The 26,599-nt window shown below is 43.7% G+C and overlaps 1 protein-coding gene across 3 annotated transcripts in view; it reads right to left on the bottom strand.

The window, feature by feature from the left end:
* Positions 1-22,552, bottom strand: part of slc7a14a (solute carrier family 7 member 14a) — a 34,256-nt gene extending 11,704 nt beyond the window's left edge. For 2 of the 3 annotated variants that reach the window (XR_005079567.1, XM_037125463.1), the window contains exons 1-9: positions 21,798-22,552; positions 7,298-7,854; positions 6,065-6,301; positions 4,867-5,084; positions 4,074-4,220; positions 2,159-2,367; positions 1,927-2,074; positions 753-1,248; positions 426-662 (exon numbers count right to left, since the gene is read on the bottom strand). Coding sequence is in view for 2 of the 3 variants with exons in the window: in XM_037125463.1 (XP_036981358.1) it covers positions 426-662; positions 753-1,248; positions 1,927-2,074; positions 2,159-2,367; positions 4,074-4,220; positions 4,867-5,084; positions 6,065-6,301; positions 7,298-7,604 (1,999 nt within the window). In the remaining variant the exon portion in view is untranslated. Of the gene's footprint in view, positions 1-425; positions 663-752; positions 1,249-1,926; positions 2,075-2,158; positions 2,368-4,073; positions 4,221-4,866; positions 5,085-6,064; positions 6,302-7,297; positions 7,855-21,550; positions 21,755-21,797 lie in introns of those variants that run through there. The other variant, XM_037125464.1, reaches the window with a different exon arrangement.
* Positions 22,553-26,599: the final 4,047 nt, after the last annotated feature.

The following is a 26,599-nucleotide window of genomic DNA, read 5'->3' as shown; positions in this document are numbered from 1 at the left end:
TTGGTGACAGTGTGTAAGCTTCGCAACGTGCTCTTTTGAATCTCAGTGCACGCTATGCATCAGTCCGCCTGGATGCAAGGTAGCAGCAGAAAACTTGGTATGGAATTTCATGGAGCACTTGTTCATATATTTGCACTGTTCATGGTCGAAGAAACAGACTAAGTATAAATGCCTGCAGCCTAAAAACAACTTTAAAAGTGCAGAGACAGTAAACTATCAACTTCTAAACAATTCATCCCACTCAGTGAGTCAGGAGAATACAGCAATCCTACTCACACTGTAACAGCACAGATGTCCACCAGTGTTTGTGTACGAACAAAAACAGCCCTGCAGGACAGTCTGCGTTCATTTTGCCTTTACGTAAGCAGTAAAAACTACCAAACGACTTTCCATCTGAACTGTCATTCAGTGACGCGGTCTCTTACCCACAAAGCACCAGATTGAAAATCGAATCCAGGTGATGGCCGACAGTTTAAGCATGAGGTAGATGTTGACCAGCATGGCCGAAGCAGGTACAAAGGGCACACAGGGAGCCATGTAGGGCAGCCGCTTAGGGTTCTCTGGCTGCTGGAGGATGATGATGACGAGCAGGGCGAGGATGATGATGAAGATGACTAATAGCAGCAAAGCCCACCAGCGACCCTCCCCAATAAAGCTCGATCCTGGAGGGAGAGGAAGCAAGAAAGAAAACGAATAATCAATTTATGGCTCAGCTACTTTTAACTGTTGCCTGAGTTTGTTCGTGTTCTCACCAAAAATGATGAAGGAGCAGAAAGCGAAGATGAAGATGAAGAGGAGCAGCACACACACGGTGACGGTCTTCCCCGTGGCCGGAGTTGGCCTGTCCATTTTTCCAGGGAGGCCCAATCGGATCCTCAAGGTGTAGTAGCGGGGTCCAATGAGCTTCTTCAACCGCCGGGACACCCCGCCTTCTGACTCCTCTGCCTCGATGCCAGTGGTCATGTCCACTGTGCCGTAGTTTGGGTGGCTGGCAGTGTAGGCGGTTTTGTCTGGTTTTCCTATGAGCATCTCGTTGTCGCCCAGCGACGGCAGGTTTTTGGCTCCACAGGTGTTGGTGGGCGCACCTCCGTACTCGTCTGCTTCGCTTGTTGGTGAACAGGCGTCCTTCTCGCACTCGGCCAGAACGCCTTCCTTCCTCTTGTTGTTCTGCTCCTCAGAGAGAAAGTTGACGAAGCCATGGATGTCGCCCTCAGGCTGGTAACGCAATAGGAGGACACAAAGGCTCACCTGCAGACCAGGATGAGGGACAATGTGTGTCATTTAAAGGTGCAATATGGAAGAATTGGACACCTATTGAAGTTCCAAATGGGGTACGAATCAAAAGAGTTGTAGCTGACTTTAGTTAGTTAGATCCATTAGCATTGCAGCTAGCAGGTGCTGATGCTGTTTACAACATGAGCAAAGGAGTTTTGGAGCATGAGGAGGAGGTTTTCATCCCTTTATGAACCTGACAGAGATTCCAACTACACATGATTCATCACCACAACAAACAGTTTATATGTTAAACCTTCTGGTGTTGTTGACTTTGCTAAGACCCTCCATTAATGTAATGTTTACAGCTATAATTCTGTATGATTCATGTGTTGGAGGGATTATTTTTTTTTCCCAGCAAAATCTCTGTTGCTTTGCACAATCCTTCAACGAGTGGAGCCTCTTTTCACCAAATCTGACTGCATTTGCAAAACATATTAAATTCCTTGATAGCATAAGTCTCCACCTAAAGACAAAATCATTGGGCGAACTACAAAATACACATTTAGAATTGGTTCCTGTATGAAAAACTGTAGTGCTCTGTGTGTCCACTGGCTGTCCTCTAGGTTATAAAGCACTGAGTATAAATCTCCGTAATACCCTCAATCTGGTCCGTATGGATCTGTCTGATCGTATTCATTGTCCAGCACTCACCAGGGTATAGGCCAGCAGGGTTCCTATGGACATCATCTCTATGAGGTCTCTGAGGCTGACCAGGAGGGACAGCAGTGCAGCCAGGAAACCCGACACCACACAGGCAACAGCAGGGGTCTCTGTGTAGGAAGACACGTTGGCCAGGAATCTAAACACACAAAAATGAGTCAGGTGTGTACGAAATATAGACAGAGAGGAAATATAAATATGCTACATTAGCGTGTTGACTGACTTGAACAGCAGGCCATCCCCCGCCATGGCATAGATGACCCTTGGCATGGGGAACAGAGAGCCCAGGAGGGACACAGTGAGTCCGGCTATGGAGCCCACCGCCACTATGTACTTTGCGAACATACAGCCATGCACGGCAAACATCTCCATGAGCGGGGCATCTGCATCAATCTCGTTGTACGGCACCATCAGGGTCAGGATCACAGAAACCTAAATGGAACAGGGAGTTTGGTCATCAATGAGGGAGAATAGGTTGCACAGCAGTTTTAAGCCAGTGTGGACAAGAAGCGCCCACAGAAAATGGAACTTTAACACCTAAAACGACACGACATCGAGGCATGCTGCTGATGATCATATGATCACATGAGCCCCAGAGCAGCTAGTTAATGAACTTAGGTGGTGAGACTGCTTCTCAGCCTCATCAGATTCATTTGACAGCACAGCACATCGCACATCACATTACATGTAGATTGTTCATCAGTCATGCTTGCCCCTCGCTGCGTGTGCGCCATTTTTTGATCCGTGCGTCTGACGTGTGAAATCATGCAGGGCCATCTGTCACAGATACTGTGCCGCGAAGGAGAGGGATTTGCCTGAGCAGATTGCAGAAATAGAGAGGAATGATAAAAAAAACCCAACCCTCAGAGGGTGGTTTACAGAGATCCTAGTAGTAGCCTGATGCCCTCTGACCCTTTGTCCAATCAGGGCACAGGATGGTTGACAGTGTGTATGACTGAAGTAATCTGTGCAAGGAATTCCGCAAGAAATCCCAGTTAAATGATTTGTTTGCTGACCCTACACTGGATCCAAGGGTATGGATGTGAGGAAATTTCAACATGGTGGTGCACTGAAGGAAAAACCCAGCCAATGTTGACGATTTGGGATAAATCTACACCGTAGCTTAAACCAAAGCCTCCAGGAAAACAAGGTGGCATATAACGTGCTTAATCATTAAAGAGATTCCTGGATTTAAATTTAAACTTCGGCAGCTTGAAGATCTCGATGGGAGCAAAAAAGTTCTCCCAAGTTCCCTACGGAGTTTGATCAAAGAAAGAAAGAGATTAAGAGAAGTCGAGAAAGTTAAGAGTTTCGAGCAAGAGAGGCGTGATGGGAGGAGAGACAGAAAAAAACGAGCAATTCAAAGGGTTGAGTTTTGAAGTAGATTCAATCCTTGGCCCCAGGCGTTCCTCCCTGATAGGCCGCTGCTGAGAGGTACCCATAGCAACGACCATCTAGCACAAACGTGTTGAAATTAGGAATCTGGTAGGCTGTTTGAGCTGGATACATAAAGATGAGAGATTAGATACCCACCCCCACGGCTGGAGTGTAGGGAAGGGAAGCATCTTGATGTCTGATCTTTTGATCCTTCTGTCAGACACTTCTCAAAAATTTAGGCTGACACTTTTAGTCTGTATTCACAAGTATGTTAAACTGTAAGTAAACGCTAAAAAGGCATAAAAATTATAAATAACTGAGCAGATCTGGATCTTTAGGGTAAAACAGTGTCATCCTAAAATTGAAAATTAACAATTATGTGACATGGTGGCATGAACTCAACTTATGCTTTGTTCATAATTCAGTGATTACATTGCATAACTTTCAGCCGCTTTGTTTCAAAACTATGTGGGTGTATGAAATAGAAACTGTGATTATAGTCCAGAATCTTCCCACAATCAGTGGGATCCTACTAACATGTGAAATAAAGCATTTGTTTTGTCGAACTGGAATCAGTGAGCCAAGGAGTTATCTCACCTCATTACTACTCTGTGTATGAAAAATGTTTACTTGCTGCTGCTTTGAAGCTGAAGTGTTTTGCATTGTTAAACTTCATTACCTCTGAAATGCGAATAAAGGAAAACAAAGTGTTTGCTGTTGGAGTTTGTGCCTACAGTATGTGTTTTTTTGCGGTAACTCACGGAAACGTATGCAGTGAGGCAAGTGATGAGGGAGGCAGTGATAGCGTAGGGGATGGAGGTGTTGGGACTCTTGGCCTCCTCTCCCGTTGTGGCGATGATGTCAAATCCGATGAAGGCGTAGAAACAGGTGGCTGCTCCCTGCATCACCTGGAGGAAGCAAGCGAAATGATGGCTCACATTAAGAACTTAAGCAGATGGGGTCTTAGTCTACCAGCAGATCTAGCCTCCCAACTAGGGATCGGCAATATATCAATATTATATTGTTAATGTGGTAAGAAAAAAAGTTTTAAATTTTGGAAATCGTGTTGTGATATGGTGCAAGTGTTGTCTTTTCCTTAACTGGTCCATCTGTTTTGCCACAGTGTTTCCTGTCTTCTCATCATGTTTACCTGCGTTTACTTCCTGATTCCATTTTTTGGTTTGTACCATAATTTTGTTCTTGCCCTTGGATTTGTCCTGTTTTGCTGTCTTCCTTTTGCCTACTCTGTGTTGCTCGTATTTTACATTTTGCTCACTTTTGTTTTCTATCTGCATTTGGGTCCCCTGTTGTGTAACTGTGACACCAATAGTTACACCTAGGAATATTTATATCAAGGCATGTTGCCACAGATACCATAATACTTTATTTTGTTGGTCAGTCCTGGAATTTATGAATTGCTTTAAGGAAATAAAAAAAATGAGATTGTGTATCATGATATAGCCTAGATGGCAATATTATTTTGATGCCCTCAGTATAGCTTTCATTGCAAAGGGTTAGTGTTAACAGATGATGTGTAAACATGTGTGTGCATACCCCCGACCAGCCAAAGGGCAGGAACCGCCCCTCGTCCCAGTTCTCTCCACTGACGAAGAACAGTCCGGCGATCATCATGAACACCCACACTATGAGGTTGATGACGTTCAGCACGTTGTTGAAGCCCACAGAGTTCTTCACTCCCAGTGCAACTATCACCGTCACCAGCAGTGCTATCAGCAGCGCAAGCAGGTCTGGGTACGACTGCTCCCCTTTACCTAAAGGAGAGGGTTACTATTAGCACATACCCATATATTGTAATACCTGTAGACCCCCAAATCTTTTTTTTTTTTCAGAAGAGACTTCATGAGAATTAGAACTGAACCTAAACTTGCAACATATGTCAGTAAACTGTCACTTAATTGAATGCACAATAGAATAGTGTGTCAATAATTACTAAATAACCAACTCCACATGCACATGCAGGAAGTCAGTCTTTATAAATATACACAGGTGGTAACACACCCACACACACACACACTAATGACACTTATTTTGAGCTAGATTCCACACTGTCCCAGTGTGCAGAAACAGCTGTTTTTTTTTCCCCAGCAGGAAAAAGGAAACACTAATTTTCCATTAAGTTGTGGAACAGCTGGCCATGCTGCCTATCATGTGACTATGACCACCGCTTTGCCGGCGTCCAACAGGAAGAGACTGTCAGGATGGTGTCATCCAGATAGGCACGGCTGGCAACACACACATCAGCTATAGTGTTACACCAGATTGGCTGGCAATCCCCCCAGGGTCCGGTTTATGACCTGGAAAACTGTGTTGATGATGTTCACAAATCTTTTAGGAATCCAAGTTGCTAGCCCTCTGTCACTTTCCATAATTACATGATTTCCTAAATAAGCAATGACCATCGTTTTCCTGGAAAGTATCTCTTAATGGCTGGAAGATTTCCCAGATGGTGTTACTTTCATTTTTATTATTATTATTATTACTATTATATTAAAGGTGGGGTGAGCAGTTCTGGGGAAAAATAGTTGATGGCTGAGTCAAATGCTGGTGACCAGGGAAAGATGCTTAATCAAATAATCGACTGCCTTTCTCCAGAATCACTCACCCCACCATTAAAACATGTATTGTCATTCCCATATTTGATAAATCCAAATCCTTACGTTAAAACGTTCAATAACGCTGACAAATAATGATGCGAAAACTACAGCGGTCACAGGGACTCGTCCCAACTCACCCAAACCGTTGAGCGTTCCGATGTGTGTAATCATGAAGTTGCTGATGCTGTGATTGGCCAGAGAGTCCGCCATGCTGCTGAGAGCCGACGCCCCCGCTGCCGTCCCAATCAGATACTCCAGAATCAAGTTCCAGCCGATGAAGAATGCCACGCACTCGCCCACGGTCACGTAGCTGTACGTGTAGGCCGAACCTGTGGTCTTAGGCACCCGCACGCCAAACTCTGCATAACACACTCCTGTGGAGGACAAACACACATTCATAGACACGTATAGGTGATAAGACCATATTAACATCCAAGTGCAAGGCCGGGTTGAAGGTATTGATAGGGGCATTAAGGTACTGTTTAGATATCCCTTGAGCGTGCTTTATATTATAGCTCGACCGTATAATGTCTTTGCCCTTGTTTTTATTGCATGGTTATTAAAGGGCTCTTCATATAAATCATATCAGTGTAATGGTGATGATAAAGACAGTAACCTTTACTGTCGCCTATAGTACGATATACTCAGCCTGCTGTGTGTGTGCGTCTGTCTGTGTGTGTGAAAATAAGAGTGAGCGAGAGGGCTCGAGAGCAACGGCATCCCGGGGAGGACAGATGGAAGGAAAGTTTGGGATGAGCACAGAATTTTCCCCGGGATGCCTCCAGACGAATGGGATTTTTGTATGCATGTATCTAAACTGAATCATAGCGATGACTACAACGTGTCATGTCATGCTGTTAGTTACTATCACTGGCTGGCTACTCAGTGTGAGGCCTAGGAAAAACATAACGTGATGAAATTTTAAAAAAGGATGCATTAAACTCACTATCAACGGGGCATGCGCCTTATTTTTTTTCCCTGATAATGCTGCATTGTCGACAGCAAATCCGTGTTGAAATAAGCAGGAGGAGAGCCAGTCAGCTGTCAGCAGCAGGTGTGTATCAGAGTCCTGCAATGCGTTTGGCTAAGTGAGCTGACAGCAGATGGATCTAATATAGATTACAGAGCGAACAATGGAGCTAAACACACAGCAGGACTGAGAGTTTCTGTTGGGAGGAACATGAAGCATTACAGTGACCTGAACCAACAAGTCTAAAGTAAATAGATGGAGGTGAAGTACTTTGAATCCTTTCAGCTTCAGACCTTTTGATTTAGAGATCGTTAACGTACACTTTGGGAAAGGTAAAATGGTGAGGAGTCTGGAGCCCCATTTTAAGGAACACAATATAAAAGCAATTCCCCAGTCTCACCTGACAGTATGGAGGCCACAGCGGCAATAATGAAGGACACAATGACCCCCGGTCCGGCCATCTCTTTGGCGACCAGCCCTGAGACCACATACATCCCAGTCCCGACGCAGCTGCCCACACCCAGCGACACCAGGTCCACTGTAGATAAGACCCGGGCCAGCTTGGTCCCATGCGAGCTTGTCCCTGTCATGGCTGAATCCAACATGGACTCCACAGGTTTGGTCCTCAGGACGCGGGACGCAAAGGTGTTCCATGCCGCGCCCCACTGCACCCTCCGAGGGTCCAGCTTCCCCACCAGACCGCTCATAGTGAGGGGTAAAGGTCAAGGGTCAGAGTCACAGGGGGAAGAGTTTTCACAAGGAAGAGTGGGATTCTTTCACTGTGGTCTTGTGAAAACAACAATGTGCAGCTCTATGGACGATCAGTTAGTCCTTCTCTGAACGATGGAAGTTTCAGAAGATCTGACGTCGTCTTGGTGCCGTTGCCTCGGCTTTTTCTCAACTCTCTTGTTGTGGTTCAGCGGGATTCCTTCTCCACATGGTGAGAGGGTAAGTTATCTGAAAAACAAAGAGGGTCTGATTTAATATTTGCGGCATTTCACAGCTCATTGCCTCCCATTATTCTTCTGACACAATGCTTATTTTTCGAGTACGCACGCCGAGACACAGGTGCCCATCGGTGCAGATTCATTACACATTCGCCCGCAACTGAAGCGTACCTGAATGAGGAAGCAGCTAATTAGGAGTCCTCTCCCTTTAGCATTGTTGCTGTAGTTGCCAAGCTCATTAGTGACAGCAAGGGATGTTGCATTTTTCTTTTGTTTATTAAGGAGGAGAGACAGCGAGTTCTACCAAACTGTAAAATTACTACAGAGACTCAAAAGGGCTGCCATGATTTTATTATTTTATTAATATTCTACAGACTTGCTCGTTAGCATTAACATGTGACCGTTACTTCATTACGTTTCAGAGTGAAATATTGTGCTCTTTACCACGTTTGACAGGTAGTTTCATTGGAAATTACACTATAATTACTAAGTAATTTGTCCAATATTGATATAAAATTGCAACAAATTACAACTGAGAAAAGTCATGAATTTGAAAACCTCTGCCTGGTAATTTGGCTCCTATTTAAGAAAACTTGCAGCTAATTTATGTGGATAAGTACATCACTCACCAGTACCCAGTATTTTGTCCATAATTTGGATTAAATGTAAATTGTACTGGAAGTATAGGTCATAGGCAACATCATGAAACTTCTTTAACCTTAAAATAACATCTTCAAACTCATTTTGATAGTACGGTTTCTTGCTATAGGGTGAGTGGTGCCTGTCACAGCTACTCCGCCCCTCCCCCCTCCATCTCTTGTCTCTGCGCTATGTAACTTCAGTAAGAGGGTACGTTCACAGCGATACAAACATGTCTACTTCAAGTTTTCAACACATAAAAACTGTCATGATGTAATGAGTTTTGCTTGTAGTTAGCACCAATGATTTGTGACATACAACAGTGGTGTTGCCCTCAGAAACTGCAGGGGGCGCCAAATTGCACAAGATGCAAATTTCTACATAATGTTGTTTTTAAATTACTGGCCTGAAATTTTGCACCAAAACTACACTAAAAGAAACAAACAATAAACAACAATAAGTAGAAAACATAAAAATTGAACACAGACAAGCCATTTGAGTCATTATGTCACAAGTCAAGTCATCTTCCAAGTCCAAGGTCGCCTGGAGTCCAAATCTCTGGTGACTACAATGCAAAATGAGATCTACAATGTGTAGTCATGTTTAGAAAATATGTCCTCACCTCCAAATTACAGTGAACCAACCGCTTTAAAATGCTTTGTGTGTTATAAATACGTAGGCAGCACACTGGCAAACAAAAAACACGCAGCTCAACATAAATTAAAGCAATCAGTGAAATAATCGAAATGTGAAAGTTATAAGTGCAGAATAATCCTGACAAATTTGTATTGAACAATGAAGGGACTCATCCAGAGCTTTTAACAGTGTGTCTGATGTCATGCGAGTGTCAGTGTGAACAGAGCTGTTGAAAAGAGAGCTATTATCAGCATCAATTGTAGAGCGGTCCACCTCTCCCTAGCTCTCTCTTAACAGCAGCGGACTAACACTCACCATTCATCAAGTGAGCGCAAGTTACTATACAAACACACAGTAGGTACGTACGGCACACGCACACTTCGCCTCTCAGCTATAATACGAGCCACTCACACAAATGATGGCTGCAATTACCCCGCTGTTTAACCAGAGTAAGCCGAGGCTGCCATTGTCGCTGCACTCAGTGGGAGTACGAGCAGGCGAAAATTTAATTTGTGCGTGAGTGAGGTGGGACGGTCGCTCTTAACCCAGTGTCATGCCGACTCCCAGGTGTCCTGATTATACTGTAGTGAAATCAAAATTTTACAATTTACACGTAGAGTGAAAGTCAAAGAAGAAGTGACATGAAATGGATCCAAACAAGCAGTGCTTCAAATTAGACTTGACTGAAATACACGTTGGCCGATTATATCCACCGATATTGGCCTATAACAGATGTACGGTGACAGCAAATATGTTGTTCAGTTGTTTTATCGAGATTACAATGCATGAAAACATGTTTGGATGATTTGTAACAATCAAATTCCCAAGAAGGTTACTATTTCCAATACAATACGTTGTTTTTGGGTCAGATGCTGATACTGATATTGGGAAGTAAATAATACCTATACCGAAATATCGGCTGATATTCACACCTTTTCGGCAATGATCTCTCAGAAGTGTTTATCAAACACAAGTTTAACAATACATGTTGATATCTAAAATGACATAATTTCACTGAAACGGTAACCTTCACTGGCATTTAACAATTCTAAACTGTCTTGAGCATCTTATTCTGCATTATAGTCCCTAAAAAGATAGTTTTCGGCACAATTATCTGACAATGGTCAAAATTGTCAGATATTAACGGCCAATTTGAATCTTCATCAAAGTTAAAAGTCAGTGTGGGGAGAAAATTGATTCACATATGATTATGATTAATATATTAACTGTTGTACATTATCAATAGCATGATGATGTTTCTGGGCTGTTGGGATCAGAACCTGAAAAGGGAACCTGTGCTATGAAGGTACAATTCGCCCTCCAGATGGATGTACAACACACACACTCACACACATGCACACCGGAGCAGTCTAGAATTCATCTTCAATAAGTTTCGAGCCTTCGAGTGCATTTTGAACATTACTCATATAATATGCAGGATTTGCAAGATGAAGAGGTAGGAGGCTATCAGGGGAGTGCTACAAATCTGAGGGCTCACATCATTACTCATGGACAGAACGTTAGCGGGGTCCAGCGAAACACCATCACTCGCAAACGAACTGGAAATAGCTCGGAACAAAATGTGTTTCATTTCAAAAGAGGCACTCAAAATGGCTCCGTAGATGATGATGGACATGAGCATTGTGGCAGAGCATTTCCATTGCTGGAAAACCGGCTCACCTAGATGGAGTACAGCCATTGTTCCTGATAACTCCACCCGGGGCTTATTCCTGCTTTGAAAACGACACGACACAAAACTTGTTCGAAATACAAAATTAGGGGAATTCATCAAAGTTAGAGTTGAGTTAGATGTGTGTGTGTGTGTGTGTGTGTGTGTGCGTGTGTGTGTGTGTGTGTGTGTGTGTGTGTGTGTGTGTGTGTGTGTGTTAGGAGTACAGGATCGGGAGGATGAGCAGGCTTAAAAACAGCAAATCTGTGTTTTATTAGATCGTTGCGCTGAGTGTGTGTGTGTGTGTGTGTGTGTGTGTGTGTGTGTGTGTGTGTGTGTGTGTGTGTGTGTGTGTGTGTGTAAAAGAGGGAGTGTGTGGAGTGCCAGACAGACATAAACAGCTTTAATTGGAGAACCTGGTACCTATGCATGTATTCAATCACACTCTGCAAAACTGAAAAACTTCAAGTGGCGGCTCGGGAGCAGAACAGATTCTGTTCGTGGTTGGTTTTATATGTGAGATGTGTGAAAAGTACGACCCAGATAACAAATCAAATGTGCGCAGCTTGTTTTTCAATCACTTGTTGCATCTTCTATTATTTTTAATATAACATTCTGCAGCTGGTTTCGTTGGCAGTGACCAGCACCTGTCCTGAGTTTGAGCTGTTTGAACAGACGTAGATCAACAAAACTGAGCTGCACAAAAGCCCTGTGGCAGCAGGTGTTCCATCTGCTCCGTGTGTTAAAAACTGACTTCACCTTACAAACAGCGAACCAAAGGTCAGTCTCAGATGGTTTCACAAAGGACAAGGGATGGGTGTCACTAGGATTTTATAGATAGAAACTATTGATACCCCTTACAGGTTTGGTTCTTTATTGATACTTTTATGAGTTCAGCTCATAAGTTAGCCAGCTGAAACTACACATTCGACTGTGTTTCATTTCAGCGAGTGGGACGACTTACTCTGAGCTCCAGCTAAGTACTGAATGCTTCTGTGAACAAATCTTCTTAATGAACTGATTGTAATTATTCAGTGCAGTTTGGTGAACCTCTTAGTCCATCACTTCTCTAAACAACTTCTCGAGTCTTGTGATAACAGTGAAGGACGACCAGTAGGGACTCGGTTAAGTCATTGTGCTTGGAGACTATTCACCAACATACAGGACAGCAATGTTTATGGTTTTGCTATTCCACTTCAGCTACACATTCTGGGCTAATGTTTAGCACTGCCTGGCACTTTTAGCTCAGCTATAAGTGTTAGCTGTCACTGCAACACCAGTGCCATTAAAAAACAAACAAACAGTTTGTAACTCTATGTTGAATATCATGGTCATGGTGCAAAGTCATATTTTCCATTCACAAAATCCTGTCAAACCACATCCTGAATGTAACATTAACAGCGTATTAAGCGTGATAAGGCTGGTTGTTTCTCCCTGCTTCCAGTCATTATGCTAAGCTAAGCTAATCACCTACCACCTCCAGCACCACACATAAAGTGAGTTTATCTATGCAAAATGGTATCCATCTTCTTATCTGATTCCCAGCGAGAACGTTTTTTTCACTGCCTAAAATGGATTTACTGGTATGGTCACTATGTATACTCTCATAAAGCAACCAAACAATTCAAACATCAATGCTAATAATCAATTACAATGCACAGAGTGCATGCAGAAGCAGGTGGTACTTCTCCAAAGGCAACATCTGCACGGTGCACCATCCCCCGGCTCTGAGAACAAGACAAACATGCCGCTGTTTGTCTGTCTTTGTCTTCACGGCGCACAAACTGAAGTGCCAGGGGCGACTTGAGCTGCTGAATTATTTAATATAATGTGGGCGGCAGGCAATACATTTCACATTTATAAAAATATCTAGCCATGGAATCTGGTATTTCATTAGAGCTGAAAGGAAATATATGTAACGTGTGAGCGAAACGGCATGACGAGAAAATAAAACAATGCAAAAATGAAGCGACGCTGTGAGTGAGAGAGAGATTTGAGAAATTACTGTCATCTCCCAGTGTGTGAGCGATGCGCTGCTGTTGTGTATACAGCATCCCCCTTTCACACTGACAAGCAGGGTAATCAGATTTCAAGCAAGATCTTTCTTTAATATCATAGCATTAAACAAACATTGTCTGCGCTGCCAGAGTGCTACTTGTTAAAGATCAATAGTTTAAACCCTGTTATTATATTCTTGAACGCCACCTCTTCCATCTTTACATTAGCATGCACCCTCTCCAGATAAGAGAGCTGTCAGAACATCCATCCATGTGTCTAATCAGCTGTGACTAAGCCAGTCTCTGTGTCCGCCCCTGCCTGCGTCTGAATTGCTGGATGAATAACCTGATTGGGCTCTCGTTGCCTTTACAGTAAGAGCGGCGTTGGCTTAATAAGGCTAAGAGCCCTTCTGATTCACTCAAAAACCAACCTGGCAACCGGCCCGCGTTGGGTGGCCCCGGCCCCTGCGTAAACCCAGCCTGGCAAGCTGCCCCTGGCCGATGTTTTTATGGCCCACAGACAGAACAGGAAGGAGCTAACTCATCATCATTCAGTAGAAACACCTGAGTCAGGGAGATTTGTCTTACTTTGTGAGCTTGTTTTTTCTCTTTTTCTCTCAGTCACGCCATCTCTCGTCACCGACTTTGTACAAGTGATGCAGATGTTGCTGCTTTTTCAGAGGTAAAAGACAATGTAACGTGCTGTAGATGGATGGCTAGATAGACTTGCTTGTGAAAAAAAAATAAAGAATGAATATGCATAATTTATGTTTGGGTGAGCTACTTCAGAGCCTCTCAGTGTTATGATTTATGAGGCAGCCTCTATGGAGTGTTACACAGCAGTGCTTAGAGCTCCATGCAGTCCACAGTCTGATATCATGAACACACTAATGCATTCTCTATCAATCAATGTGACTGATCCATGTATCCATGCCCATTTAATTACAGCTACATCCATTTCGGTATGCTGTAACCCTAACCCTTAAACCCTGATCATAACCCTAGGCTCATTTAATTAGGGCTACTTCCATTTCTGTATGCTGTATTATTGTGTTAACATTTAAAAACCAAGATGACTCATCAACTTTCCCAAGCAACATCCTTCTAGCAAAGACAGCAATCCGTTAAAACACTAGATCCAGTTGAATTCAGTGTTTTGATGGGTTTGCTTTCTTTGTCAGAGTCTCCCAGATATCAGCAGTAATTGGCTGGCTACAAAGTGGAGAGTCCCACTGTAAATTCACTTCCTCTGCTTGGCTGACTTTGGCGATCGTCTGGCTGATTCAGCGCCCTGGCTGACTGGCCACAGTACTCCGATCTGACAGGCCTAATGAATCTGATTCCTCATTTAACACAAAAGAGAAATTGTCGCCTGCCAGGTTGATTTTGTGGACTGACTCATCCGTCACACTTCACCTATCCCCGTCAGCCTGACCTATTCCAAGACTGGCTTTTTTAATAAGATCTGTGATGTTCAGGCTGCCAGAGTGACTCTGTGATTTGCTGATGCATCATTTATTTGATTTACTAATACTGTCTATGTGGCCTCAACTAGTGATTCCCAACCACAGGGCTCTTGTACCCCAGGGGCTATCTCTGCTCGGTGGGGTGGGGGGGAGAAGACAAAGGTACTATATGTCTTACAAAAAAAGGTTGGGCACCACTGGCCTAAACGACCGAAAGTCTGTCGTGGGCGTGCTCCCACAGGCCCGCCATGCCAGTACCTCCTCTTCCTGTGGAAGGGAAGGAAAACAGTGATTACAGTAATTGATTAACACCCACACCGTGGTCCTTTGGAGAGCCGCAATTGGTTTATTGATGGATAGGAGCTTTAAGAAGAGCAGATAAATAGGCTTACTTTACAGAGTTGAGAAGTTAGTGTTTAACTTCTTTTTGAAGACACTATTGCACAACATAAACGTTGTTTTAAACGTATTTTTATTATGGACAGTAAATAAGACAGTTACTAGAATCTAGACATGTTTGAGACTCCATCTGATCCGAGTTGTAGCTCCACTTTTTTTTTTTTTTTTTTTAAATGATGAGGCCAGTGAGGGCAAAGATGCCGGCATTCATCAGGGAAGTTGTATATCAATGGCTTTTTAGGATTGCCATTAAACCAGGAAATTACAACTTGACTTGATGGAATCAAGCTTTTGGGTGTATTATATGTTCATATATGATATTGTCATCAGGTCATAGTGTAATTCTTGGATAAGACTCACCTGACCTGTTTGAATGATAAAACCAATCTTCATGTACCATTTTCCTTGCCTCCTTGGACTTGTGTACTGGTGTACTCAATTCAAAGGATCATAAGACAAAACTGATAAAATTCTAGCAGACGAGGTGGCCTTGGAACAGGAAATATGTTTAAAAAAGCCACTACACAGTGCAAACATTCACCGTGCCAGAAAATGATACTGCTCACAAAAACATGGGTCCAAAACTGGGTCCAAGGTCTACATTTGGTATAAACAAACAAACGGCTGACTGCATACTGTCCAGCTCGCTGCCTTTCCAAACTAATTAGTGTAATCTGTTGATTGACACTATTGGAACTGGTATCAGACAAACATAAACACAAACAGGGATGTCCCTCTGCTTCACTCAGTTGGCTGTCCAACCAGTTTCCTCTTTTAATGACTGACTGGCTTGTATCCTGACTTCCCGATGAATCTCAGCCACTTTAGATTCTGAGCATTAAGCTCAAACATATTGATTTGCAGCACAGTGATGAGAGTACAGAGAAAAATAGAAGCGTTGCAGGTATATAATCCCTACCCGTCAAATGTTTCCAAGGTGGAAAATGTTGGTGCCAGGCTGCAGACAAATCGCTCTGCATGACTGACCTGTCAGCCAGCCCGGCTCACTCCCAATTTGGCCTGCCTCATCCCCATCTATCTTGCCCTAATGCAGCGCAGTGGGAGCCTGAAGCTTAAAGCACACTGGGTCTGGCTCCAGACTGCAAGATAAATAAAAACAACGGTGTCGCCCCCTCTGGCTCCTTGGCTAACCAGCCATATCAATGACATCTCTGTCTGCGTGGCCTAAAGCTCTCGACAACAACAGGGTCGTTCCACACTTTCAGAGACTAAACCTCACGTTGCGGGCTGATGTGATAAACCTCAATTGAGAACATTTAGACTAAGATAAGGGCCTGGCTCATTGATTCTGATTGCCGACGTCAGGCATGGCCTGCTGACTAATTCTTCAACGAGGAACACCATGAAATATCGGTAAGAGATAATGGAGGAGGGAAATATTGCCAGTGGTTCCCAAAAGACAATTTTTCCTCCCACAGAATTGCCTCCATCGATCTGATTTGCTAATCCCCATCTCTGCTGCAGGCGGCATTGTCCTTCTTTAGTGTCCGAAAGAGCTTTCTAAAGAGTATCATTGCATGAGGACATATATTCTCCTGGTGTTCGGTGATAGAGTAATCACTATCCATCCGTCTTGGACTTATGATGACTTGAGAAAAATGCATCTGTCACACACCATTAGAGCCACATCCAGTATCTATCTCTTAGCCGTCACTCTCTAACCTCTTGCACTTCCTCCCTGGTTTCCTCCGTCTCTATCCTGCCAGTCTTTCTCCTCCGGTGCTGGGAGCTGTCCGGCAAATAAGCGCATTGCCAGTCGTGTGCACTATGTTCGAACAGTCCACTGACAGTTGACAGTCCTTTTTATTTCATCGATTCTACCTTCACCCGTTCCCCTCTCTTCATTCTCAAGTGTATTTCCTCCCCCTTCACTCGCTGACTGGCTTTTGTTTCTGTTTTTTCCTTTTTCTCTCCGTCTCCTCTCAGAGGATGGCCTTTGAGGGCTTTACCATGGCAACTAAATTGATAAAATTGCTTGAACTCCAGTGTTTGTCCAACAACAAGTTCCCCATTCCAATTTAGAGATTAGCATGAGGTGTAACAACATGAAAACCAAGAGACTGTGCTTTCTTTTCTCTCCTGAAATTGTGTGAAAGGTGATGGTGAGGTTCCCACTTGGTGAGCATTTCTCATCGACTTCAAGTGGATTAAGTAAGGGATAATACCCGACGAGGTGTCCAATTTCAGGAGTTAATGCATGACATGGAGGCCAGAACTGTCTGATGCACAGCCACCTGCAGGACTGTCTTTTATCTGGGCAGTAACCTTGTCTAAACCACGGCCGCTTGACCACAGGAATAAGACCATTCGTTTAAATTCTTCAAGTTTTCCACAACTTTGTTTTCTCGGCAACACCTGGGGGTTTGACTAATACCTGGAACAATCATCACAATCCCATAAGGTTTCCATCGGGAAGAGAGTCATGGGTTACTGACCAAGCCAGCTCGCCAGCCATGTCACCGTCTATAAATCAATTTTCACAATCAAATCACAGACCGCATGTGCTGTCGGCTGAAGCCTGAGGAAACGCGTTGTACAGGGGATGTGATGTGAGATGATCGCTTTTTAAATCATCTTTATGAAATCCAATAGTCATCCAAAATGTACATTTTGTGTGATGGTCATGGCGTCATCGTAACCTTGTATTGTTGGACTTCATAGTAACTAGTGTTGAGTAGGGATCACATGAAAGCTCAGATTTCCAAGGTATTATAGTGTTTTCTGTCAACTCTGCTATGCTTCATGGTTACAGTTTTGAAGGATCCAAGTCCTTTCTAACAAGAATCCATTGTTTTAAAAAAACAACACAAAACTGGAGCATAAACAAATTCCGGACAAATTCAGTGAAAAGCCTCAGCCCTAGAGAATGGCAACAGTTTTATGGGCTTTTAACTACTGATCAAGCTTCGCAGTCATCTCGCAGAGAGGATAACACCAGCGTGATTTTGTCTATGTTCCATCTTATTTCCCTCGTTGCTTCATGTGAGACTACTTTCAGCTTGGCAAAACTAATACATCAAGCTAAATACTACATTCCTGGAAAGGTTGTGCAGTATTAGTTCATGATAATATTATTCGATGGGATGATCTTATAGAGTTCTTTTTTTCTGGAGGAGGCGAAGAAGCAAATACCCCAGTTAGTTTTCCAGTACCTCTTATAGCTGTCTCTCTGAAGCCTGCTTTAAACTAAGGGCAAGGAGGGCTATTACAGGGGATAATTGGGGCTGAGCCGCCGAGATGTGTAATGATTTCCTCTCAAACAGTTTTACGGATTGGAACTACTGTACTCGTACTTGTACTGTAGCTGCTGGTTTTGAAAGTGGCGAAAACATCAGTGGAAATGGGATTTTTTAAGGCCAGAGAAGAAAACAGACTACAGGTGTTATCCTCAAAAGACTTTCTGTGGCTTCGACAAAGTCCTTGACTATCAATATTGTCGGGATTTATCAAATAAAAATAAAATGTATCAAATAAAAAAGTGAAAAAGCACAAAAGAGGATACAAGTAGTTTAAAAAACTCCTGGTGTACCTGTAGGGATGGAAACACGGTCACATATTGGTAGCAGAGATCAGATTACATTGTAATGATAATAATCAAGGCCGTCCATCTCCCACACACCGGCCCTCCAGTCGCTTTCTTTCCCTCTTTCTGTGTGCTTCGCTTTGTCTCCCCTTCTCTTTTCACCCGCTTTGGTGCTTGTTGAGCCAGTAACCAGAGGTGTGTGTGTGTGTGCGCGCGCGAGTGTGTGTCAGGTTCTGATTATATTAGTCTTTATGCGCAGGCAGGTTCACTGACGTCAGTGCTGAGCAGCATCTGATGAAGAAAGGGTGGTGGCGGTGGGGCTGGTGCTGCTGGCGCTGGTGGTTGGGGCCAGCCAGCCATTCATAAATATAAATGATTGTGGTTGTGGTTTTTGCGTCACAGCTATATTTCACAGCGGATCCAGCAATGACGTCGCTAAATGTAAAAATGTTCATCTGCCCATAAAGAAATCATTCGCGTGACTCTTCCGAATAGGGACATAAACATTACCGTTCCTCAAAGAAACATCAATTCTCTCTAGTGTCTGGTGTCTTGTATGACACACACACACAGAAGGCAAAGCTTTCACTCAGAATCCATTATCCTTAATAAAGCTGAATGTGAGAGCAGTCACACTGTTTGCTTTGAGCTCCACTATTTTGGGTTGCAGCAGCTGTAATCGGTATATATATATATATATATATATATATATATATATATATATATATATATATATATATATATATATGTTTTTTTTTTTATGATAACAAATGACAATACGAAAACAATGTGACGATGTTGAAAATAGTGATAAATTTACAGAGAATTACCGCCTAAAGATGCAACTTTTCCTCAGCTTTACAGAGCTTTACATGCTACTTGCTCAGCAATTTAAAAAACAGCAGAGAGACAGATTTAGAGATGAGCTGGTGAACATGGTGGAGTGTTTAGCAGCTAAAACATCAGACCAAAAAGAGCTCTTAATGAGAAATAGATGGCCATGTGATTACCCTGCACCCTATCCAATGTGGGTACCATGTCTGTGGAGCATGTAAATGATTATCTTTTCAAATTAAATTTGGATTATGGGGCTTTGCAGAGCCATGTGGAGACGATTAATGTTTTTATTTTTTGGGTCGTTTTTTCACATTTTAAAACAAGTTCCCATCTACTTCTGCTATTTAAGAGAACGCTGCTTGTTTGGCTGTGAAGCTCCAGAACATTCCGTCGGCATGGAGGGTAAGTGGATAATGAGTGTATTCCTTATTTTTGTGTGAACTTTCTTTGAAAGAAAATTAAAGTTGAGTTTGCAAGCTTCTGAAGCTTTGGTCTGGTACGATCAGTAAGTTTCTTGAGGCTATTGTTAGTTCATGTTAATGTCAGAAAACATTGTACGGATTTCGCAGAATAGCACAAAATAACTTCTTGCCCGCTACTTTCTACTGTTGCCCTCAATTTTAGCGTTTGTCATTGCTGATAAAATGACCAGTGTTCAGCAAAAGTTACAAAGGCAAGCTTTAAGAACTGGCTACTTTATGGCAAGTCTTCAAACACTGAGCTGTAACACTGGCAGTCGTAGCAAATGCATCTGAGCTCATGTCAAGTATCTGTCACTTGATATAACCAGTGCTTTCATTAAAAGTGTTTGCGACTACATCACGCTGTTTGGCGAGCTTTCACACAGTTCACACGTCTGACTTATCTTTCCACTTACACAACATGTCCCCTCCCCAAAAAAAAACCTCTCTTCTCTGCCGTTAATTGAATATCTCTACCTGACACTGAGTAACAGAAAACAACACCTCCGCGCCGTTAATATATTCAGGCAATGTGTAAAAAAAAACAGCCGAAAAAAGGAACGATGTGCAATCGGTGGCTGCGCCTCAGGCTGCTCCTGTGGTGGTGTGGCCCCTACATGTGACTCTGATGTGAGACCTAGATGTCTTGTTGGGGCCTTCAGGTGTCTTTGTGTGTCTGTGTGTGTGTGTGTGTGTGTGTGTGTGTCTGAGGGAAATGCAGGAAGACACACTGCAGTTGCCGAATTGGTTGGTTATGTAATCGGTAGGTTCCTATTGTTGCTGTTTTTTTGTTTTTTTTACTTTTCCCACCGCCGTTTGACAACCACAGGTTTTTTTTGATCGAACTATGCTGGATGACTGGATCATTGGTGTTTGATTTGATTGGAATTTAACCTAAAGCCATCTTCATGACCACATCAGCACAGTTTCTCAAGTGGTTAATACTGAAACACCTCCCAAAATTCCTTCCTTGTTTGTTATTTCCTGAATTTTAGCGTCCTATCGAGAATCCAGTGCGATCGATTTCTGCTGCGCGAGTCGGCCACTTTCAAGCGCAGCCCTCCATCTGAAAAAGCCATTGAATGAAAGCTGAAACCAAGCTCTCTCTCTCTCTCTCTCTCTCTCTCTCTATCTCTCTCTCTCTCTCTTTCTCTTTATAGTAAGTAATAGGCACCTGTTGAGCGCTGACAGGGGGCCATCAAGCCCGGGCCATATTAGCAAAGCTCGACCCGCTGATGACTGTTTTCAGCACCACGGACAGCACGTCATCACAAAGAAAGAGAGGGAGGAGGAAGAAATTTTAAAAAAAGAAAAGGGGAACAGACCTTATGGCAGATTGAGGGGAAGGGGGGGAGAGATAGAGATAGAGATAGAGAGAGAGAGAGAGAGAGAGAGAGAGAGATGTGGCCATGTCATTAGGGATTAGCCCAGTTCCACAGCTTGAGGCTTTCAGTGTCTGAGTGCTCTTGTCCTCACATAGACACACACACAAACACACACATGCATCCAGCAGCAAAGAACAATGCCTACATAGATGGACAGATAGATACAGACAGATCCTTTCTCCATGCAAACAGCTTATTTTAAACCTATATGATCATCCAGCAGCATCAAGAAACTCCAATACCTCACTAACACCATCCAGCATGCAAAAAAAAGCTCATTTTCCATCCTCTTCCCTTTGCACCCCAACAACTTTCTCCCCCTACACCACCTCCCGCTCCTCTCCCACCTCCCCTGCCACACCTAGACACAGTCCACAACAATCAATAACTACATGTTCTCACCTGTAAAAAGAAAAACAAAAAAACCTAACCCTAACACTTCATTAAACGTCCCACCCTCTCTCTCTCTCTCTCTCTCTCTCTCAGCCTCTTCCTGTAAGGACTCCAAACGCACCCTGCTGCAGCTCTAGTCCGGTGGGAGAAGCGACACCCGCCCTAAAATAAAACACTCCCGTCTCTCTCTTGAGGTGTTATTCGCCGAGGTGCACACGCAAGACAGAGCGAGGGGTAAAAAAAAAAAAAAAAAAAAAAGCGTTTCCACGACATTTCTCACCCAAACATCGCCTCTGTGCCAGGACGCGCCGTCTCCGCCGCGTTATGCGCCATCGCTCACGGAGAGAGAGAGGGAAAAAAAACTGCACAAAGGAAGACAACAAAAAAATATATAGGGAAGAAGAAGGAGGAGGTGTGAGGAGTGAGGTGGGAGACACTCGGGGGGGAGAGATGGTCTAGTTAAGAGCTAACGAAAGAGGATGAGAGAGAGAGAGGGAGGAGGAAAAAGTGGTGGAAAATGCACTCACTTGTGTGGCACGGCCCGGATTAAAGGATGCCCATGTCGGATGCTGCAGTCGCGGCTCGCCAGCATCAGCAGCAGCATCTCCGGGCTGCGCGGTGCATCAACGGGAGGGGAGGAGGAGGAGGAGGAGGAGGAGGAGAGGGGAGGAGATGGAGGTGGGGAGGGTGAGGCCGATGATGTAAAAAGGCTTTAAATCATTCAGGAGCCTGCTGCACAACATGTGACCGCCGACACGGTGTATTATTCATCCGGTTTGTTTCCTGGTCAGCCCCCCCACCCCACCCCACCCCGACCCGACCAGGAGACACGGAGCGGAGCGGACGTCGTCGGTTCAGCCCTCCCCTCACCGCCCCCCCCCAGTGATTTACACTGATCCAGCCATGACACACGGATTATCGCCACAATATGTCCACAATACCCCAGCAATTTATAGTATTTTAATACGTCGCTGCGTCACTGCACTTGTTCTGTAGCTCATGGACGTTTTGGTGAGTTTGAGTTCTTCTGTTTTAATGGAAAATTATTATTATCCAATCCACAAAAACAACAACAATGTTCAACAACAAGATTTTCTTGCCATAAACAATCAATCTAAATTTAAAGGAACACTACGCAGTTTTTTCGGAAAGGACTTTTGATCAGAAGATAAAGAACTTCAATTTCAGTTATGCCTAAACAAACTAAATAAACACACTTTCTTTGTTTTGTTTTTTTCTTGTTGTTGTTTTTTTAAATTCTTTGTTGAATAAACAAACTGACCTTAAAGGACAACATGATTTAATTTTACTTTGTTCGGATTTGGCGGACCCTGCCACCTTTGCGGCATCGAACACTGTCCCGTGGAGCTCATTTTCCTCTGAGAATAGAGCAGTTAATTCACTTATGGAAAAAAAATGTATATATCTTGAAGATTGTATTATTACCTCATTGATATTTTCAAATAACAGTAATGCTCTAAGTTTCCATTTCTTCATAGTGCCCCTTTAACAAGCAAATAAAATTAATAAAGGTGCAATACGTAAGTGTTGACCTTGAATTCACACTCCCAACAGATACGGTCCACATATCACCACAATAACAGCTAACATCTGCTAACTGCAATGGTTTTATACATCCATCACTGTAGCTACCGTTAGCTTGTTAGCTCAGTTAGCTCAGTTAGCTGTGCAGATAGCTGGCCCACCTGAGGAGTGTTTGTCAAACTTCAGTACATAGACTCTGTTTTCTCCATGTTCAGATGATAATTTTGGTTAATTTTTGAGAAGAAGGATATTTCTTATAAAGGTTCTTTAGGATTTCAAGCTAAGAATTGAATAAATGTAACCAATAAGTACAGTTAAACAGTTACATTTAGTTTATTTACTAATGTAAGTCTTTAACAAACTACATCTCTCTTCACATAGTGTCTGGACCACTGCTCTTTCTCTATTCTCCTTGAAGCGCGATTCTCCCACCTGATCGTGTAATTTTCCCCGGCAACTGCACAGTGCGACAACAGCAAATCATCCTATAACGGGTTCAACGCAGGTGGTAAAGGTCACACAGGGCACGTCTGTCAAATATAATGACATCAGACGGACACCTATTAGATATTTTTCTAAAGGGGACAACACTGACGTTTAATGTTGCATCCAAACCATCTTCCATTCATTCCATTCATTTCCAAAGGCAGAGGCAGTGAGAGTTGTGTAAAGGCCTCTTGCTAAATTATTAAGTCCGTGCTGGTCTCAGATCAAATATTTATCAGACGGCCATGTCATTTGCCATAGATAGCCTATTTATGTGAGCTGCATTGTGTGACAGACAGCGAGAGGATGTAACATTTATCCACATTAGCAGTAAATATAGCAAACCCACCCAGAGGAGCTGGAATAGAGCCTCTCACATGTGTGTGATTTGTTTTGGAGTTACTGCTTCATCCATCACAGCAGAAACCTATTTCACACTGATAGACCCAAACAGAGAAAGGTTATAACACGAGGTCTCAGCCACAAGCTCACCCTCTGACAATTCAGAGGCATTTTTTTTTTCTCAAATCCAGCCTCCTGCTTTCACATGTTTACTGCACTAATACACGCTGCTCGCGGCAGCCATCTTGAGAAGAGAATAAAAATGCAGCAGGCCAAGGCTACATTACAACATCTCTCGCAGAATGAAATAAAGTGTAACTGGCACGTGATCAAGAAGAAGAATCACATTAAAGGAGCTGGCAGTTTCCTAGCTCCCGTCCTGGAACAGAGATCATGCAGTTGCAGCTTAGCTAGCTTTTGTTCTCCACATGCAGAAATGGCGCAGTGAGCTGTAGGAAGGTGAGATGGTTCATTTATAAAGAGCTTGAAAATCTTTTTTTCTATGCCTTTCCAAAAACAGAAGACCAAAAGCATAACAAGTGGAATAAACAGTAAGTTTATCCACGCTAATGTGAGCTTTCACTGTTATATGGAGGTAGATAAGTGCATTTCAGTTGATGGCCTTGAAGGCTAGCAGCATCGATTCAAGACGATGGTGCTGGCCTTCAAGGCCGTCAACAGAACTGCAGCCATCTACCTCCAAACATTGTTCAGACATGGTGCCCTACGCGAGCACTTTGCTCTGCTACATCAGCTGGCTGGCTGGTGCCGCCTTCACTGAGAGCAAACAAAGGTTGTTCAGAGAAGTCGCGACTCTTCTCTGTTCTGGTGCCTCAGTGGTGGAACGAACTGCTGACCAGTGTCAGGACAGCAGAATCATTTCTGCCATCTACAAGCCCACATCAGCACAGTTTCTCTTCCGCAAAAGACTCAAGACTCATTTGTTCAGACTTCAACCTCGACCCTGCATACCATGATAAAATGTCCCAGTGACAGTTGTCATTTCAATCGGCAAAATCAACACCTGCTGGGTCGAAATGAGAATGCCATTTTGAGCCGTAAATAGGCCTCCCTGATCGTCGTGAAGTCAATGCGCCGGGCAATGAAACAGAGCAGAACAACAAGCGAGTACAGTTTGTGCTCTGTAAAATACAAGTTTATCTATGTGCTGCTCGCTGAGCTTCCACGCCGCGCTATGCTGACATGTTTGATACCATCATGGCTGCGGCCCTGTTGTTGTTTTTTCCAGCTCGCACTCGAGGCTCTCTCCTCCACCGCTAAATGTCAGCTGCCCTGCAGTCCAGCTGCTGTGTGAATGTGGGAGTTTTTTCTGTGAGTGTGTGTGTGTGTGTGTGTGTGTGTGTGTGTGTGTGTGTGTGTGTGTGTGTGTGTGTGTGTGTGGACACGGGATGACTCACTATCACTGCGCCCTGAGCATGAGAGACGGCTGTGAGACCAAAGTGCCACTACCCATAATTCAACACTGTTTGATGAGGTCACCGGGCCACGGGGCAGGAGTGACCCGGCGTGTCTGTCGGATCTGAACCTGCGGGAGCGGACACACACACGGACACACTCTTTCTATGTCGGATAAGAGTGTGGCGAATGAAACGAAATGAGGTTTAACCGTCAACGCGACACGCCGGCTGTTAGGTGTTGATGGATGCGCCTCCGTTTGGGAACATTTGCATCTAAAAATAAATATGTGCCGCCACACTTTTCCATCTGCGTGTGTGAATCAAACAGATTTATTGATTCTCAGATTTCCCCTCCATAACTAACCTGCCTGGCTCATACCTCAACATAATAGATGTTCCATATTCACACGCTATGAAAACTCTATATCCAGCTCAACAGTCTCTCCTCCATCCACGTCAGCCTCCGACGGCTCTCCGGCTCTACTGGGCATGTATAATTCAGCACGGCCTCCAGAAGTAGCCTGCCTCCCTCTCTGCCACTCCCTCCACCACATCTGGGGATGCAGGAAGAGGAGGATAGAGGAAGGACAAGCAAGAAGGAAGAAAAGACAAAGAAGGAGAGCAAAGGCTGGATAATAAGAGAACGGGAGAGAAACGGGAGGGTGACGAGTTCAGAGAAAGATGAGAGCGGGACAATAAAAGAGGAAAGAAACAAGGGGTATAAAGAGGGCAGCACAGACAAACTGTGTTCTGCAGTCCCGTCTTTTCATGGAGTCCTTCTCCTCGTCTTCGCTCTGCAAGAGCTGATGTAGAAAACATGATACCTTTAGATGAACTCAATCTCTCATCCTGCAGCGAAACAAAGTAGCTTTCCCCCCCAACATCTCAGACGGCTGCCGGGAGGAGCTCTAAACCGCCCTTGAGGAATTCTTGTTTTATTTATTCGTGTTGAAAGGTAAAGTGCCATTATCTAACAGCTGTTTCACAAGACTAAGAAGTCCCCAGAGAACAGAATAAAGTTCATCTTGATGAGCTGATGGAAATCAGTTAAGACTGGGGGGTTTAGGTGTTACTCTTCATACACTGAAGATACATCATTTTTCCACTTTATTGACAAAAACGTCACAAGACCAATGTTTCTACATATAATTTGTTGTAGAACTACTTTTTGGGATTCTATATATTTACCCTTTCAAGACATGTGACCTTGTTCCCTTTCTTGCACACATGACATGAGAAGATCGATGGCACTCTCATGCATGTTTGGAGCCTGGAGGCAATTAACCAAGATTACTGAAAGTTACAGTCACATAGAGAAACTCTTGTTCCCCGAGAAAACAGTTACAGCACTTAACTTCCCGTTGCAGTAGCTTGTAGTTGTAAATCTCCTATTAAACAAACAAGATACAACTAGACCTTAACTAGCAGGCAGGTCATTTTGTCAGCGTCTCAATTGTTTTTTTTTTCCCGGGCAGGTCAACTCCACTTGAGTCCGCAGTCCAGGCCCTTCCCCTCGAAAAGATACGAGCCATTTAATT

Source organism: Acanthopagrus latus, chromosome 16 (assembly GCF_904848185.1).
Source record: "Acanthopagrus latus isolate v.2019 chromosome 16, fAcaLat1.1, whole genome shotgun sequence".
NCBI classification, from domain to species: domain Eukaryota; kingdom Metazoa; phylum Chordata; class Actinopteri; order Spariformes; family Sparidae; genus Acanthopagrus; species Acanthopagrus latus.
The sequence above is the reverse complement of the archived record's forward strand: the minus strand, read 5'-3'. Positions and strand labels throughout refer to the sequence as shown.